Source organism: Balaenoptera musculus, chromosome 15, assembly GCF_009873245.2.
Source record: "Balaenoptera musculus isolate JJ_BM4_2016_0621 chromosome 15, mBalMus1.pri.v3, whole genome shotgun sequence".
NCBI classification, from domain to species: Eukaryota; Metazoa; Chordata; class Mammalia; order Artiodactyla; family Balaenopteridae; genus Balaenoptera; species Balaenoptera musculus.
Genome location: NC_045799.1, coordinates 18,585,222 through 18,603,801, shown reverse-complemented (window position 1 = coordinate 18,603,801; position 18,580 = coordinate 18,585,222). Strand labels below are relative to the sequence as shown.

The 18,580-nt window shown below is 41.4% G+C and overlaps 1 protein-coding gene across 1 annotated transcript in view; it reads right to left on the bottom strand.

Annotated features, from left to right (window-relative positions):
* CHD6 (chromodomain helicase DNA binding protein 6) overlaps positions 1-18,580 on the bottom strand; it is a 205,449-nt gene that overhangs the window by 137,805 nt on the left and 49,064 nt on the right. Inside the window, 1 exon segment of the mRNA XM_036825224.1 lies at positions 5,589-5,645. Coding sequence (XP_036681119.1) covers positions 5,589-5,621 — 33 coding nt within the window. The 5' untranslated portion in view covers positions 5,622-5,645.

Sequence of the window (18,580 nt, the reverse complement as noted above, 5' to 3'; positions counted from 1 at the left end):
CCAAAACTGTGCAGAGTCTAGAAGTTCTCTGTAATCTTCAGCTTATGCACAATTCTATTTTAGGTTTTTCTGAAATAGGCATTGTTTGAGCTGCCCCACCTCCACTGTTTTCCCTTTGGGGTTTTTAAGTATAAGTTATTAGTTTACATCATTTTTGTAACTAAATTTTTTCACAAATTTGTCTTGCCTTATTAAAGTTCTATAAAATATACTTAAATGGGAAAAAATGATCTTTAGATTGAAAACTTTTCTCAGATGGATTGATAATTGTATTCATCTTGTGTTTTATATGAGAAGGTGCCTCAAGAATTCCCTGTTGAATTTGTTTAAAAGGGTTTTTATCTTCTGTGATAAACTTTGCTGTGTACCAGGAAATATAAAAACAAAAACTTGTTACTAAAGAAAATCTCTGAAATGTGGTAAGTTCTTATGAACCCATGTTAAGTTCATGTGTCAACTTCTACATTTACATGTATTTCATTATGTAAAATGTTTTAGCAATTTAACATTTTGCACAGTTAGCAACTTTGTATGTAATTTCCTCCTTAAAGGCATCATGCAGAATTGACAGGAGATTCATAAGGTTTTGTTTGCATGTGAATATCAAGTACACACTTTGACAGTCTCTGAATACAAAGTTATCTGCTCTTGTTTTTCAAGAACTTTGAGACACAAAGTTGTATGTAAAGAAATATATTAATTTGCCATATTCTAGTTGTACTTACTCAAAAAGAATAAATCAACTTGATTTTAATATGTACAAATGATAGCTGTGAAACTGTAGAATATCCTTGTCAGGCTTACGGTTTCTTGTAAACTCCAAAATTAGCCTGAATGACCGGCTGGGCAAAGCATTTTTAAAATGTTCAGAGGCCAAAAGATAAACAAACAAAAACCCGTGAAATCCCACCTCCTTAAACAGCCTTCAAAGAGGAGAATCCTCAGTGCATTCATTACTTTGATTCTTTTGGTACCTGTTCTCCTGGAGTTCCCAATTTTATTATTTTGGGGTGGCTCCGAGCATTAAGAGGTTTAATCTTTGATGGCATTGTTCTAGTTTTGAAATTTCTAGTACATTTCAGTCTCTTAGAAGAATTGTGGGAGATTTTGTTTTGTTTTGTTTTCAGTGAAAGTCACAAACTCTCCTCTTCTTTGACTCACAAAGGGGAAGGGTCCCCAGTATACATATTTGGATGCTTGGTTGTTTTTAAGACCAGAGAGCTCCTGGTGTTTTATTTAGGAACAGAAAAGGCCCATGTAATCCTAAGAGTTTCCTGGCCTGTATCCTCCAGGTAGGAGCAGATGACTCTAAGCTGGTCTCTAAGCCAATACACCTGTAAACCAGAGCCCAGGAAAGACAGCTCATAAATGTATAATTCTCTGGAGCTCAATTCTATGCAGTTGTACTGATGTTTTATCAAGTCACTGTGTATTTTTTAAGTGTTGATACATTAAAACTTGCTTTATAGAAGATGAGTAAATTTTTTAAACACTTGGAAATTTTATTTCCTTGTTAATTAACCTTCTACAGATCAGGGCATGCAACCAAAAGCAGCTTAAATACTCAAAAAATAAAATAACAGGATGCTGTTTTTAGGTTCTTCTGGTTTATGTTCCTATTTTAGGACCCTCACTTTTCTCTTACTCAAAAATATTTTATGCCCTATACATCTGTGGACTGCAGGGTAAATTATTTGGGCATAAATAATCCAAGCAAAAGTATAGTTTTTCTTTCATTTTGACTATCTCAAGTAATAACACTTTTTATTATTAGCCAATATTTTCTTATTGCACAATTCTAAAACGTACATTGACTACTTTTTGAGAAGAAAGTACTATTACTCAAAGGCTTACTACTGAACAAATTTGTAATTCAGGAACATTGCTAACTTTGCTTTAAATCTTACTCTCAGTGTTAAATCATTTAAAAAATTTACAGTCTAAAAATCATACTGGTATTAGTATCAGGTAAGGAAATTAAAGTTTTTAAAATGGATTCAATTCATTCTCTGCAATATACATTCAAATTTTACTTTAAAATACATCTGTTACTGTGAAGAACCTAAAGTGGTTCACACTTACTTAATGGGTCATTAATCCAGTATTCTTTGCCCTGACTGTTTGGATATTAAAGTTCCTTTATGTTTTCTATTAAAAAAAAATTAAATTAAAATAAAATAAAAATACTTTGCTGCTAAAAAAAATGCTAACCATCATCTGAACCTTCAGCAAGTCACAGTGCTTTTGCTGGTGGAGGGTCCTGCCTCGGTGCTGACGGCTGCTGACCGATCAGGCTGGTGGCTGCTGAAGCTGGGGTGTCTGTGGCAATTTCTTAAAAATACGACAACGATGAAGTTTACCACATCAGCTGACTCTTCCTTGCACAAACAATTTTCTGTAGCATGCAGTGCTGTCTGACAGCATTCTACCCACAGCAGAACTCCTTTCAAAATTGGAATCAATCCTCTCAAACCCTGCTGCCGCTTTATCAACTAAGTTTACGTAATATTCTAAATCCTTTGTTGTCATCCCAACAACCTTCACAGCGTCTTCCCCAGGAGTAGACTCCATCTCAAGGAACCACTTTCTATGCACATCCATAAGAAGCAACTCCTCAACTGTTCAAGTTTTATCATGAGATGGCAGCAATTCAGTCCCATCTTCAGGCTCCACTTCTAATTCTAGTTCTCTTGTCTTTTCCACCACATCTGAAGTTATTTCCTCCACTGAAGTCTTGAACCCCTCAAAGTCACCCATAAGGGTTGGAATCAACTTCTCCCAAACTCCTGTCAATGTTGACATTTTGACCTCTTCCCATGAATCACAAATGTTCTTCATGGTATCCAGTATGGTGAATCCTTTCCAGAAGGTTTTCAACTTACTTTGCCCAGATCCATCAGAGGAATCACTATCTATGGCAGCTACAACCTTACAAAATGTATGTCCTAAATAATAAGATTTGAAAGACAAAAATTACTCCTTGACCCATGGGCCGCAGAATGGATGCTGTGTGAGCAGGCATGAAAACATCATTAATCTCGCTGTACAACTCCATCAAAGCTCTTGGGTGACCATGTGAATTGTCAATGAGCCGTAATATTTTGAAAGAAAATCTTTTTTTCTGAGCAGTAGGCCTCAACAGTGGACTTACACATACAGTAAGCCATGTTGTAAACACATGTGCTATCATCCAGGCTTTGTAATTTCCATTTAGAGAGTACAGGCAGAGTAGATTTAGCATAATTCTCATTTAGGATAATTTAGGATAATCTCATTTAGCATAATTCTCATACTAGGCCCTAGTATTTTCAGGATGGTACATGAGCACTGGCTTCAACCTAAAAGTAACAGCTGCATTAGCCCCTAACAAGAGAGTCAGCCTGTCTTTTGAAACTTTGAAGACAGGCACTGACTTGCCCTCTATAGCTATCAAGGTCCTAAATGGCATCTTCTTCCAATAGGAGGCTGTTTTGTCTAAACTGAAAATCTGTTGTTTAGTGTAGCCACCTTCATTAATTACCTTAGCTAGATCTCCTGGATAATTTGCTGCAGCTTCTACATCAGCCCTTGCTGCTTCCACCTTGTACTTTTAGGTTATGGAGACAGCTCCTCTCCTTAAACCTCAGGAACCAAGCTCTGTTAGCTTTAAACTTTTCTTCTACGCTTTCCTCACCTCTCTCAGCCTTCACAGAATTGAAGAGAGTTAGGGCCTTGCTCTGGATTAGACTTTGACTTAAGAGAATGGTGTGATTTGTCTGATCTTCTATCCAGACCACTCAAACTTTCTCCATATCAGCAATAAGGCTGTGGTGCTTTCTTATTTGCGTGTTCACTGGAACGGCACTTTTCATTTCCTTCAAGAATTCTTCCTTTGCATCCACAACTTGGCTAAACTGTTTAGCACCAGAGGCCTCACTTGCAGCCTGTCTCTGCTTTCCATGTGCCTTCTTCACTAAACTTAATCACCTCTAGCTTTTGATCGAAAGTGAGAGCCGAGCAACTGGTCCTTTCACTTGAACACCTAGAGGCCACTGTAGGGTTATTAAGTGGCCTAACTTCCATCTTGTTGTGTCTCAAGGAATGGTTGCTTCCTGGGCTCAGAAACCGGAGGAGAAGGTGAAAGACGGAGGAAGAGCCAGTCAGTTGGTGGAGCAGTCACAGACATTTATCAATGAAGTTCACCCCAAAACAATTACAACAGTAACACCAAAGATCACGGACCGCAGATCACCATAGCAAATATAATAATAACGGAAAGGTCCGAAATACTGAGAGAATTACCAAAATGTGACACCGAGACACGAAGTGAGCAAATGCTGTTGGGAAAATGGCGCTGATAGACCTGCTCAAGGCAGGGCTGCCACAAACCTTCAATTTGTAAAAAATGTAATACCTGCACAGTAAAATGAGGCATGCCTGTAGTTGCCTTTTTGATGGACATTTAAGTTCATTTCCATTTTTGCTATAATAAACAAAGTCACAATGAAACCTACACACCCATCTGAGTATATCCATAGGATAAAATCCTGGCAGATGGAACTGCATTCTCTACAGTGTTTGTCTACTAACTTTTGACTCTACAGAGCCAGGACAGGAGGAAATCAGCGTGTAGACAGTGTTTAGGCACTGCTCTTCCTATTAAAATTGGCAGCAGGTGACTCAATTCTTTCCCAAAACAGGCTGTTTTGTTTTGGTTTCATAAGGATCTATCTACTGGGAACAGAACAGAGAGTAGTCCTTGTAACCATAGCCCTACGTCACCCTGTATCCGACTACTCAGTGCTCTACAAGCAGAGAGGAAAGTGGCTGGTCCCACCCAACCTCTTTGCATAGGGTCCCAGCTGAAGGGCAGGGATTCAGATCTCCCCAGTTACCAGGTTGTCATTCAATTCTGTAAAAGGAAAACCAGCCCATCAGAGACAGCCTGTTTCTAAGAGACACAGGCAGGTCCCCTCATCTCACCTCCCTGAGCCACACTGGTTTAGGTCTCTGGGATCCTCTGAAAATGTAATCACCTGGAACACATAAGTACCAACTAAGGAAAAAGATCTTAGCAGGATGCGTCACAAGGGCCAAATGTTTTTATCAACTCCCCTCCCCTTCAGGAAACCAAATGCCAAACAGTTAATGTTCACTATTTTCTGCAGGAGGAAACTTCCAATTAGTTCACTATTTTCTGCAGGAGAAAACTTCAGCACATCATGATAAATAAGAATTCTATAAGTGAATGCTTTTAGTTTAACCAAACATCGAAAATAATAAATATGTAAACTATAAAGAAGCGATCACTTCTCTCTTTATAAAAACTTGGTAAGCTATTTCTCTTTCGCATAGCTGATTTTGAATAATATTCTGATCTACAATCTTTGTTCCATTTATTCCTGGATAGAGCTGACTTGAGCATAGTAAAAATCTATGTATTAAGTCATTCAGAACACAGCTCTCAGTTACCACGTGGAGAATGGGAAACAGGCAGCAGGGTAACTACCAGAGGCTAAGAGATAAGCCAAGACTGCCAGCATCACCTCTTGTAAAAAAGCACCAGTGTATGCTGGATGCATTCACTTAAAAGATATGTGACCTCTTACCTGCTTCTCTTTCTTCTGTATTTTCATTATCATCTATTAAAGGCAATTATTTTATTTCTGTAAAACATAAAAAAGGCAAAGATTATGCTAAAATCCAAAATGAAACATTTTAGATTATCTCAAGATTAGCTGTGACACATGAGGAAAACACAGAATAGAGGATTACTTCTACAGAACACTTACACAATTAGTGGTCTTCTAGCCCAGCACCCACCAGAGCCCTACATATAGGCCTAAACCTACCTACTCCCATCCTAAACCCTAGTTTTTTGCTCCAGATGGAGTGGAGTCAAAAAGATACTGTCTTTGTAGATAAAACAAGTTATAAAAGATGCTGGCATATTAAATTACAAAGGAAACTAAAAGAGGAACCAAAAATAATGACATGACTATATTGAGAGGGGTGGAGAGGGGGCAGAATTAAGCAAAGCCCTCATTTCTTTTGGAAGAAAATCAGTAAATAGTATCTACAACTGGAAATCAAGAAATAGAAATATACACAACAGGGGCCTCCCTGGTGGTGCAGTGGTTAAAAATCTGCCTGGCAATGCAGGGGACACGGGTTCAAGCCCTGGTTGGGGAAGATCCCACATGCTGCGGAGCAACTAAGCCCGTGCGCCACAACTACTGAGCCCGCGCTCTAGAGCCCACGTGCCACAACTACTGAAGCCCGTGCGCCTAGAGCCCGTGCTCCGCAACAAGAGAAGCCACCGCAATGAGAAGCCCCCGCAGAAGCCCCCGCTCGCCGCAACTAGAGAAAGCCCGTGCGCAGCAACAAAGACCCAACGCAGCCAAAAATAAATAAATAAATAAAAAGAAATATACACAATAAAATAGAGCTAAAAGAGTTAAAAGTCGTCGTCTTGAAGGAGAGAGGAGCTGGTGTGAGACAGGACAGGGCACTCCTGCATTTCATCACATGCTCTCCTACATCACTTGATGTTTTAAACAATGTGCACTTTAAACTGACAAAATAAGTTCCATTCCAATATTTCACATGATCTTTTTTTAAAAAAATAATTTATTTATTTTATTTTATTTTTGGCTGTGCTGGGTCTTCGTTGCCGCGCATGGGCTTTCTTTAGTTGCAGCAAGCAGGGGGATACTCTTTGTTGAGGTGCGCGGGCGTCTCATTGCGGTGGCTTCTCTTGTTGCGGAGAATGGGCTCTAGGCACGCAGGCTCAGTAGTTGTGGCTCGCGGGCTCCAGAGTGCATGCTCAGTAGTTGTGGTGCACAGGCTTAGCTGCTCCGCAGCATGTGGGATCTTCCTGGGCCAGGGCTCGAACCCGTGTCCCCTGCACTGGCAGGCAGATTCTCAACCACTGCACCACCAGGGAAACCCTCATATGATCTTTTTAAATGATTTTATTGTACCCAGGACTTAAGCCCCATCCCCACTCCAACCATAATGACGCCTGAACTTTTTCTCATAAATGACTTTTCAGCACCATAGCGACAAGAGCCCAGCAAGTGGCTTGAGAGGTCACTGAAGTGCACTAAGGACATCCCAGGGAACAGAAAGAATGCTATTTTAGGAAACCCAGAATTTGGGGCGGCCTGAGTCACTCACTCTCACCTTCCCCATAGACAAACTATGGAAGGATCATAGTATCCCGGCTTCCGGTTCTAGTCCGGATGTAGACACCGCCTCATATTTATTGTTTACTTTGACTTCCTGGACATCCCAGAGAGCTAGGAAAACATCCCAGAGGCACACAATTATTCTTATGTTATAATTATTTCTCATATCCAAATGAATGTGATGTGCAGGCATCAGGGAGAACTTTAAGATTAAAGTGAGACAGTCCCACCTTCTAAGTGGGCTCATGGTGTGTATGATGCAACTGAGAAAAATGAAGGATTTCAATCATCCCTGGGGCCACAATTACAGTTTACCAGTTTAAAGTCTGGTAACTTCAGGGGGTTTTTTCCTCCAAGAGTCAGAAGCGTTTTCTATTAAAAGGACCATAAAATGCTACCAGGATATTGCTGCTTGCAAAGAGCATAGCATCCAAGGAGGTAACAAGCTGCAAAGTGGGTGCAGGCGGGGCCTAGACCAAGGGGGAAGGAGAGGAGGGCAGAGAAGAACTGGCCAAATCAAGAAAAGGGAAAGCCAAGTCAGCAAACAGTGCTTCTAAGGATCAGTGTGAGGACTAGCATTTAATGGAACAATTTCCTCAAGAAAACCATAGATTCCTGAGAAATGGCAAGGTAAGGGCTCTGAATCAGGGCAGTTCAAAGGATTTTACCACCTAAACTCTGTTACAGTGGTGTCAGCACTAGGTAAACTATGTTAGTACAAGTTTATCTTCTTTATCTCTCAATTTCAAATTATCAGACCCCAGAAAACCAACACTCTCAACTATCACAAACTGCCACAAATTCTGAAACGAAGAAAGACGTTTGGAAAATAAATTCTGGCTAATAAAAAGGGATATTATAAATAACCAGACACACATACTCAAATAAAATTCTACCCAACAAAATGAAATCAATCATTTACAAAATACAGAAGTCCAGTGCCAATAAAAACTACTTTTTAATTTATAAAAAAATCAAGTATAATGCAATAGAGACATCAAAAGACACAATTTCTGATCAAGTACCACAAACTAGCATGCAAATAAAACAGGGCCCCAGCACTGCCAGGAATGTGGGGAAAACTGTGGACCAAACTGATCCTTACTGATGGCACCTTTCATTGTTTCAGGCTTTCTGAAAGCACTCAGGCAACGTGCCACTAGATCTATGAACTGCCACAGTCCATTGATCTGCCAGTTCCGCTTTCAGGAATCCATCCCAAGGAAATAAGCCAGCAGGAAATAAAGCCGAGAGGAAGCTCAGCGGTGAGGTGGGGCACAGCATGAAAACGCCTGTCACAGCAGAGCTCAGGCAATGCAGAGGGCCATGGAGGTCACACGGGCCCACCATTCCCTGGGCCCGTGTCATCACAGGGCCTGGGAAGATCAGAGACGGCAGATGAGCACAAGCTGGAAAGACCGGGAAGAGGCTGACGCAAGTGTGGCGTGAATGTGGTTACTCAGCAGAGAGAAGGGTTGGAGGAAAAGAGCTGGGTGAAAGATTCTAAACCAAATCTCACCGTCCCCCATCATCTGTTCACATGCAAGATACTGCCACCTGCACCCTCAGGGATATTCACGCTGCACAGATAACCCCCACCCCATTCTCTGAGAGAGACGGTGTGTGTGACATCCAAGTGCATCCCAGTGATGATGCTGTAAGAATAACTGCTCTAGTTCACTGAACGCAGTCTTTGGCCAACCTCACATTGTTACTGTGAAACCATCTCTAGCACCTGGATGGATTGCTACACACCAGCTCACAGCCACTCCACAAGAAAACAGATACAAACAACATCAATAGGGACTTCCCTGGTGGTGCAGTGGTTAAGACTCTGAGCTCCCAATGCAGGAGGCCTGGGTTCAATCCCTGGTCAGAGAACTAGATCCCACGTGCATGCTGCAAACTAAGGAGCCTGAGAGCCGCAACTAATGAGCCTGCCGGCCACAACTAATGAATGCACGTGATGTAACTAAGGAGCAGGCAAGCTGCAACTAAGGGGCCCACCTGCCGCGACAAAGACCCACGACAAAGACCCAGCGCAACCAAATAAATTAATTAATTAAATTAAATAAATATTTTTAAAAAAATCAATAGGTGTTCAATAAACATTTGTTGACTTTTATTTCTCCAAACAGCTACAAGGCACTCTTTCTTCGGTTACCTCTACTTTTTTTTTTACCTCTTTGATGACACACGTTTAAAAAATACAAAACCACCTAGTCTTTTCGTGAAGCTAAATGTTATGTAGCAGGAATGGATGACCAGATCTACCCTAAAGCAGGTACTTCTGCACACCACTGGAAATGGTTTTAGAGCCTCTGCTGCTGTGTTGCCATCACCCAGAAGTTGTGATTAGACAGATCTCTTGGGCTCGATAAAGTAAAGATTAAAACAGTAATTTCAGCGTCCCACAACTTAATTAGAAGCATAATACAAATATATTCTGAAACTCCTAACTGTGTGGACAATTTGTTAAGAGGAAAAAGTGTATGTAAAAAAAGAAAAGTGTATAACTTCTGAATTACATGAAAACTGGGAGGACTCCTCACTGCCTTTCAATGCTTATGTATGAAAGTAGAATTTAATTACCTTCACAGGAAGGTTAGCTGCTAATAATATAAAAAGCAAACAATATAAAAATTCCCATTCCTTCTTACACTCACCTACCTCACGATGCTTCTATTAAGAAAAATGGGTGCCAGGTTTCAATAATAATATTTTGAAATTTATTACTTTTTCTCTTTCCAGTTCAAAAATTCTGCCCCAGTGCCTGCACCATTTCCAAGTTCCTCAGTGCTGTGTTATGGACACTTAAAAAATAATAAAACAACAGGTACACACCATTTTACCATTCATTTACGGAAATTATTTAAATTTACTCTATCTGGAGAATTCTGCCACCTGGGGTCTATTGCATTACAAGAGTGTGTGTTTACGGAAACACGGACAAGTGCACACACAGCAGACCCTGCCATGGTCCTTATATCCACAGGGACAGCAGAAGACACAGCTGACAGCAGGAGGGACAGGGACCTTCGCTGTTAACAGGCCACCAAATCCCTTCCACGCTATCAGGCACTTTGGGACAGAGAGTAAGTGGGAAGCTACTTCAAAAATCAGATCTACCTCAGATCTTCCACAATGACCATGTACTTTTATCATCAATTCATGCCCCCCTTACAGCAGCAGGCACAGATGAGGCAATCCCACAGTGCTGGCGGGAGGTGTGGGGATGTGAGAAGGGAGCAGGCACAGGACATGGGGAATAACAACCCACTTGAGAAAAGCGAATCAAGAAGGCAGCGAGGAGCTCCTAGGGACCACCTCTGGCCGAGACTCGGGACAGACATCCTTGACCACAAAGAGGGTCCGATGGGCGGGGTATCCCTCAACTTCTCACTTCCCACCTCCCCACCCAACCTGCACAAACTGGACAGATTTATCTCTGTCCTTTGCTAGGCCAGAAGCAGCCCAGGAGAGGGTAACAGCGAGGGTCTGAAGTGCCAAAAAGCAGAGGAGATCCAGGCTCTAAGAGCGATGAGCCAGAGCCAGGTAAAACCTCTTCCAGACTGTTTCCTCACCTATAAAAAAGGGTGACAACACCTACACCTCAGAGAGTATCAGGAGAACGTAAAGGGCTCGGAATCCGGTGTCTGTAGCACGGTGCACGTGAGCTGTCTGGCAGCCTCTAGTGTCGCCTGTCCTGTGGGCTTCCTGCCAGGGTCAGAGGAGAGAAGGTGGCCCCCTTTCCTGAGGACAACTACTCTTCCATCAGTACTGGGGGTCCGTCCTCTAGCACTTCTCAGCCTCTGGATCACTTTGCAGTCAGTCTCTCCTCGTTTCGTTTAGGCTGCCCCTCAGACGTCACCCAACCCCTGAAGTCTTCCCCAACCACGCGACTCCCCCCACCCCCGCCCGCACTCTCTACCTTCTCAGCCCAATTTAGCTGAAGAATCCTGGCACCTGTTGCCACCTGACATTACATTATGTCTAGCTGACTATAAATGTATTACCTGTGAGATGCACACACACGAGTGTAAGCTTTGTTTTGTTCATGCTGTACTTCCTGAGTCTGGACCAGCACTAGGCTCATAACAGGTGCTCCATAAACATCTGTTCCATGAAGAATCACTTCCTAAAATCATCGCTAAGCCTCTCTCTTTCTACAGCTCTTCTCTCAACAAAGAAACAGGCTCAACTCTATCTCAGAACAGTAACTATACCAACAAATCCCACACCTGAATTTTTACTTCCTCCCATATTACTTCCCTAAAGCTGCTCTTAGCAATGACTCCCTAGCTGCCAAATCCAAGGCTTTAGCCTGACTTCCTTGCAGCACTTTAAACTATGAACCATTTCCTCCTTTTAAAATTCTCATCTCACTGGTTTCTTGGAAGCCATTCTCTCCTGCTTTGCCTCTGACTGCAGGCCTCCAAAGCTCAGCTTCCTCCGTAGGATCCTCCTATTATAAGGCCTAACCCTTAAATGTCGGCGCCCCCAGGGCTAAACACGCTTAATACCACAAGGGCTCCCTGAGTTCTCCACTCAACTCCCAGACTTCATCTCTACACCAGGACGACTGCACATTTCCAAATCCAAGTCCTCCTCCTGACCTCCAGGTAGGCATGTCCATCCACATCCTGGCCAGTTCCAATTAGGTATTCCACAGATGCCACAAAAAAAACCCCACAACTCAGTGCTGCCTTTACACCCACACACCTGCTCCTATGTCCCCCACTAGAGGCTAGAGTCCCACGACCTGCCACCCAGCCCAGAGTTCAGTCATCCTTAACTACTTCCCTTTCCCTTAACTCCTTCCTAATTCCTGAATCCCGTGGTTCCTCCCCAGTCCACCTCTTTAGTTTATTACCACTTTTTTGGCAGGGGGATTTTTTTTTTTTTTTACCAGATCTAGCCTCCTAAGTCTCTACTCTAAGTACCTTCTACCCTCATGCCATTACCCTCATTGGACCAAGAGTATGTTTTCCTAAAGTATAAACAAAATCAGATCATACCTCTGCAGTGTCTTCAAAAAGGAAAACAAACTCCTCATGGCACAGAGCCCTGCGTAAGCGATCTGGCCTCTATTCCGAGTCTGCTGCTCTGACGTTACCTTCCACCATTCACCCAACGGTACTGAATACTTGAGGTTCAAGCTATGCTTCACCAGGAAAACCCTTCCACTCTCCTTCCACTCCTGTCTCTTATCCTTTGAAACTCAACTCTGGTGTCACGTTCTCCAGGATGTCTTACCCGACTTCCCTAAACCCTGAAAGCATCTCGTGAGAAGCACTAAGCCATAGCAGCTATATCACCATGTCATCTTTTCCCTGTCTGTGCATGCTATCGGCTAAGGGCCTAAGCACCCTCTGGGGAAGGGACTCTGTCCTGTAGCATCAGGCTCAGTGCCTGACATTTGGACTCATAAATGACTATCTGTGGAATGAGTGAGTGAATAAATGGGAAAGCTATGTTTACAGAAAAAGCTTTGAGCTCCTACTTTCTTCATCATAATTGGTGGCCTCTATCTTTTTTCCCTTTCCTGTTTATTCTGTTCTTTTAGTCCAATTTCTCAGCATGCATCATTCATACCTTTTCAAAGTAAAAATGTACTTAGCTTAAGAATTCAATAATATAAAGCTTAAAGCAAAAAATATCCCTCTGACTCTACTCCCCGCCATTCCTGACTCACTCTTCCCAGAGGTAGATCTGTAGCTATTCTTCCTACTACTTTCCAAAATATTTCTAGAAAACAGTGATATACCGCATTAACAAAATGAAGGATAAAAATCATAGGACAATCTCAATAGATGCAAAGAAAGCTTTTGACAAGATTCAACATCCACTCATGATAAAAACTCTCAACAAAGTGGGCACAGAGGGAACATACCTCAACATAATAGAGGTCATATATGACAAACCCACAGCTAATATCATACTCAACAGTGAAAAGCTAAAAGCATTTCCTCTTAGATCAGGAATAAGACAAGGATGCCCACTCTTGCCACTTTTATTCAGTATAGTATTGGAAGTCCTAGCCATAGCAATCAGACTAGAAAAAGAAATAAAAGGCATCCAAATTGGAAAGGGGCTTCCCTGATGGCAAAGTGGTTAAGAGTACACCTGCCAATGCAGGGGACACATTGGTTCGAGCCCTGGTCTGGGAAGATCCCACATGCTGTGCAGCAACTAAGCCCGTGAGCCACAACTACTGAGCCTGCGCTCTAGAGCCCGCGAGCCACAACTACTGAGCCCACACGCCACAACTACTGAAGCCCACGCGCCTAGAGCCTGTGCTCCGCAACAACAGAAGCCACAGCAATGAGAAGCCCGCGCACCACAACAGAGAGTAGCCCTCACTGGCTGCAACTAGAGAAAGCCCGAGCACAGCAACAAAGACCCAACTCAGCCAAAAATAAATAAATAAATAAATTTATTAAAAAAAAAAGAACATATGACCCAAGCTGGCCCAACGTGAGCCTTGCCTGAACCTTCAGTAGGAACTTTTAAAAAACAAACTGGAAAGTAAAACTATCACTATTTGCAGATGACATGATACTACATATAGAAAACCCTGCAGATGCCAACAAAAACCCATTAGAACTAGTAAATGAATTCAGTGAAGTTGCAGGATATAAAATTAATAATAGAAATCTATAGCATTTCTATCCACTAATAATGATCTATCAGAAAGAGAAATTAAGAAAACACAATCGCATCAAAAAGAGTAAAATACCTAGGAATAAATTGAACAAAGAAGCTGAAAGACCTGTACTCTGAGGCTATAAGACATTGATGAAACAAACTGAAAACAACACAAATAAATGGAAAGATATACTGTGCTCACAGGTTGGAAGAATCATACTGTTAAAATGACCATACTACTCAAAGCAATCTACAGATTCAATGCAATCCCTATCAAAACCAATGGCATTTTTCACAGAACTAGAACAAATAATCCTAAAATTTGTATGGGATGACAGAAGACCCCAAATATCCAAAGCTATCTTGAGAAAGAAGAAGAAAGCTGAAGGTATCACACTCCCTGATTTTGAAGCATACTCCTGAAACTAACAAAATATGTCCATCAACTATACTTCAAAATAAATAAATAAATAAATAAAATTTCTAAAAAACACGCTAATAGTGTTATTATATTGTTTTTTCCAATTTTAAACATTATTCTATCAGCTTCTCCCTATAAAATAGGAGTTGGCAAATGTTTTTATAAAAGGTCAGGTGTGCTTCCCTGGTGGCGCAGTGGTTGGGAATCTGCCTGCCAATGCAGGGGACACGGGTTCAAGCCCTGGTCTGGGAAGATCCCACATGCCGCGGAGCAACTAGGCCCGTGAGCCACAATTGCTGAGCCTGCGCGTCTGGAGCCTGTGCTCCGCGGCAAGAGAGGCCGCGATAGTGAGAGGCCCGCGCACTGCGATGAAGAGTGACCCCCACTTGCCACAACTAGAGAGAGCCCTCGCACAGAAACGAAGACCCAACACAGCCAAAAATAAATAAATAAATAAATAAATTTTAAAAGGTCAGGTAATAAATATTTTAGGCTTTGTAGGCCACATGGTCTCTGCTGCAACTAATCAATTTTGCCACTGTAACATGAAAACAGCCACAGACAATATGCTAACATATGGGTTGGTCTGGGTTCCAAAGAAACTACAAAAACAGGTAGCCCCCCTGCTATGGAAGATGAAGCATATCTTCCCAATATAGTTATTATTACCATTATTTATTAAATCAATATTCAATTCACAGCTAAGACATGAACTATATATATACTATGCTAAAAATTTTTTTTGTGTAATTTTTTCCCTAAAGATAGTAAGTACCTTTAAATGTAAAAATTTAGAAATTTGCTTTGTTTTCTATGAATCACTAACTTATCTAAAAATGCTTCTCCGAAGCCTCAAAATTAAAATTCCTCTCAATCTAAGTTCATTTTTTTCCCCTTGGATCATTATATCTGGAGTGTTACAACTGTCTTCAATCTGTTTCAAAGGCACATTTCCTAGGACTTCTCATCGCCATCCTCCTGGGGATTCATTCATTCCCTTTGTCCCTCTCAAGAGTGAACTCCCAAGTTTCTTTCTTCTCTCTGAGGGTTTACTCTCTCATTCTGGTGAATCACAATGTCCACTAACTGACTAGGAAACATATGAACGAGAGGTAAGTTTCTGAGACCTTCATGCCTCAATATGTTATGGTCCACCTTGATGGCTTGGTGGGTAGCAAATCACAGGTTGGAGACGGATATCGCCTCAGAATTTTGAGAGCATTTCACCACTGTCCTGTTCCTTCCACCACCTGTTAAGGAATCTGAACCACTGTGATCCCTAATCCCTTATCTGTAACCTCTCTTCCTTCAAAGAAAGCTTTAGCCCCAGGGAACATCTTTTCATAATGATGTACTGTGGGGTTGTTTTAATCCATGAGTTTGGGCACCTGGTGAATTCTTCCACAAACTAGAAACACCTGTCTCAGTTCTGAGAAATCCTCTTGGATTATTTCCTCATAATTTCCTCCCGAATTGTTTTCTTGTAATGGAACTCCTATTACTGTATTTGAAAGATAGACCTTCGGGGCTGTACCTCTAATTTTCACATTAAAAACATTTTTTTTAATCTCTTCGTGTTCTGCTTTCTGGGAGGTTTCCTCAACTTTATCTTCCAACCCTTCTTATTCTTTTTTTTTTTTTTATGGCTAACATGTTCACCATTCAATAATTCTTTTTTTGGGACTCTGATGTTTTACTCTTATAGTCTCCTAAGGTTGTGCCAAGTAACCAACAATGGAAGGGCGTTCAAATGACAGGCGGTGGCTCTTTCCTTTCAAAGACGACGCTGTGATCTAGTAGAAACACTTCTACACAACCAAAACAGTCCAACTGGCATGAGAAAACACCTCTGTAACAATTTTAAGGATTTTTCTGTTTTCAAGTCTCTGAATGAGTTTTATATTTCCATCAAAGGTTGCACAGCAACAAAAAAGGATTTTGGTTCAGATACATGAATTTTTTGATGCCTGAAAGTTTTTTTGCAATGTAGAGAATTTTTAAATTAGATCGCTTTCTCCGAAAAGTTATCTTTTGTGTATAATTTAGGCTAGAGCTAATCTGTATAGGGTGAGCTATGATGCTCTCTGCAACAGGCTAGAGATAACACACCACCTTAATTTCATGACTACAAGTCAAAAGCATTCACATCTCTCAAGATGAAAAGAGGGCCATGAGGACAAGGACGACATCTATTTTGAATACTACTATATATCTAATTCGTAGGACAGTATTTTGTGAATGAATAAATATATTAATATTACATATGGATTTATCAATGGTGGGTCAAAAGAGAAGGATCATACTGGTATATATACCAGGTTTAGTCTAAAAACCCTTCTCTCCAAAAATGTAGGTGCCTAATTCAAAATACCTGTCACCATAACTAGGGAGAAGACACCAGTACCATCGCGACTTCCAAACTGAGGCAGCACTTTGTTTTGCCAGCTTGAAAGTACAATTACGGCCTCAAACATTAACTTAAGATGCTTCGCTCCTCAAAAGAAACGTGTTTTAAACATTCAAAGTGTTACACTAAAAGCTTTGTTACCCTGTACATGGGTAATGCAAGCCAAAAAGCAAATCAAGAGTAGTGACTTTAATCCCTGTCTATGAGAGAAAGCATAATTAGCAGTAAGAGCAATAACCTGCTAGAAAACTCTTGTTACTGGATTAAGAGTATTAGAAATGTCCATTTTAAGAGGCTTCCTATTGGTCAACTGCAAAATAACAGGACTTTAAACTCATTACTACTGACTTCAACCAATGTCTAGCACTGCCGTAATTCCTCACAATAATCTGTTTTACCTAGATGGTGTAAAGGTGTAAACTAAGGAAGCTCTCTGTAATCGACTAGAAACATTTCAATAGTGCTGCATTCACAGAATCAGAACTGAATGGGACCTCTGAAATCACACAAACACTTTGATATTAATGATGAATGAGACACATCTGCATAATACAAAAGATAAAAAATCAACTCCAAACCCCAGTTCATCTCTTCAATCAGAGAAAATCATTTCAACTCCTAATCTGGTGATGAAAATCAACTTGCTTGATAAGAATCACTATTAACAGTGGTAGTAGAAGCAAATGGCCAGGCATTATCAGAGCTATCAAATAACACACTGTAAAGTAAAACCTGACTGCACTTTTTTTCTGTCATTAGACCCTACACTATAATGTCAACTAACCCAGATCAGGAATGATCCCATTGGTGAACACAGGACTGAAGAAACCAATCTTCTGACAGCCAAGCCCACTCAAAGTTCAGAGCCCTGAAAATTCAAGCTATAACCTTATGTCGGAAGACAGAGGGTTTTACAAATGACACTCATATTCAGTCTCAAGAGACCTCACCAGTAATGCAACACCTTTTTGAATCGTTACACTTTAATGCGTTTTGTAGAGGAAGAGTAATACCTGTAGGCTTGAGCGAAGATATCTAGGTTCTGAACATAAGGGTAGTATGATTTGTACAATTTATTCAGTATCTCTGGGTCTTAGTTTCTCATTTACAGAATAGGGACAAAAACTATCTTTTGGGAGAGGAAATGGATGAGTTCTATTTTGGACAGGCTAAGTTTGAAGGAACAGTAAAGACTGAAGCAAAGTAAAGGGGTGGGGAACTTAAAAGCTCAGGAAATGCAATCCTTTTATCTTACGAATGATGAAACTAAGGATCAGAGCAGTCTGATTGCCCAAAGGCTCACAGTCACGCAAAAAGTACAAGAATCAGATTTCCTGGGTTCTGATTCAGCCCTCTTAGCACTATATCAAGCTGTCTTGTAGGCATATGAAAATAGCGGGAGAGGACAGGACTGGAGATGTTCTATTTGGGGCACGTGGAGACCGGGCAGAGATTAGAAAGATATTGTACAGACAAATTACTACAGTCTAGGGGAAGGGGGGAAGGGAGGAAGGGAAGGTGGGAAGGTGGGAAGGAGGGAGGAAGGGAGGGAGGGTGGGAAGGAGGGAGGAAGGGAGGGAGGGTGGGAAGGAGGGAGGAAGGGAGGGAGGGTGGGAAGGAGGGAGGGTGGGAAGGAGGGAGGAAGGGAGGGAGGATGGGAGGGAGGGAGGAAGGGAGGGAGGGAGAGAAGGAGGGAGGGAGGGAGGAAGGGAGGGAAGAAAAAAAGCAGGCTGTAGCAGAGGATGGTTTCCATCCATCCTTGGGGTGAAGAGGAAGCAATTAAAACAGTCTGATAAAACTATATCTTTCAAGAAGACCTTTTTAAGCACATTTTAGACAAGAAGGATGGACCCTTCAGATAATATTACATACAAGTGAAAAAAATATTTCATACAAATAATTCATACGATAAACACAGATAAAAATCTTTAGGGA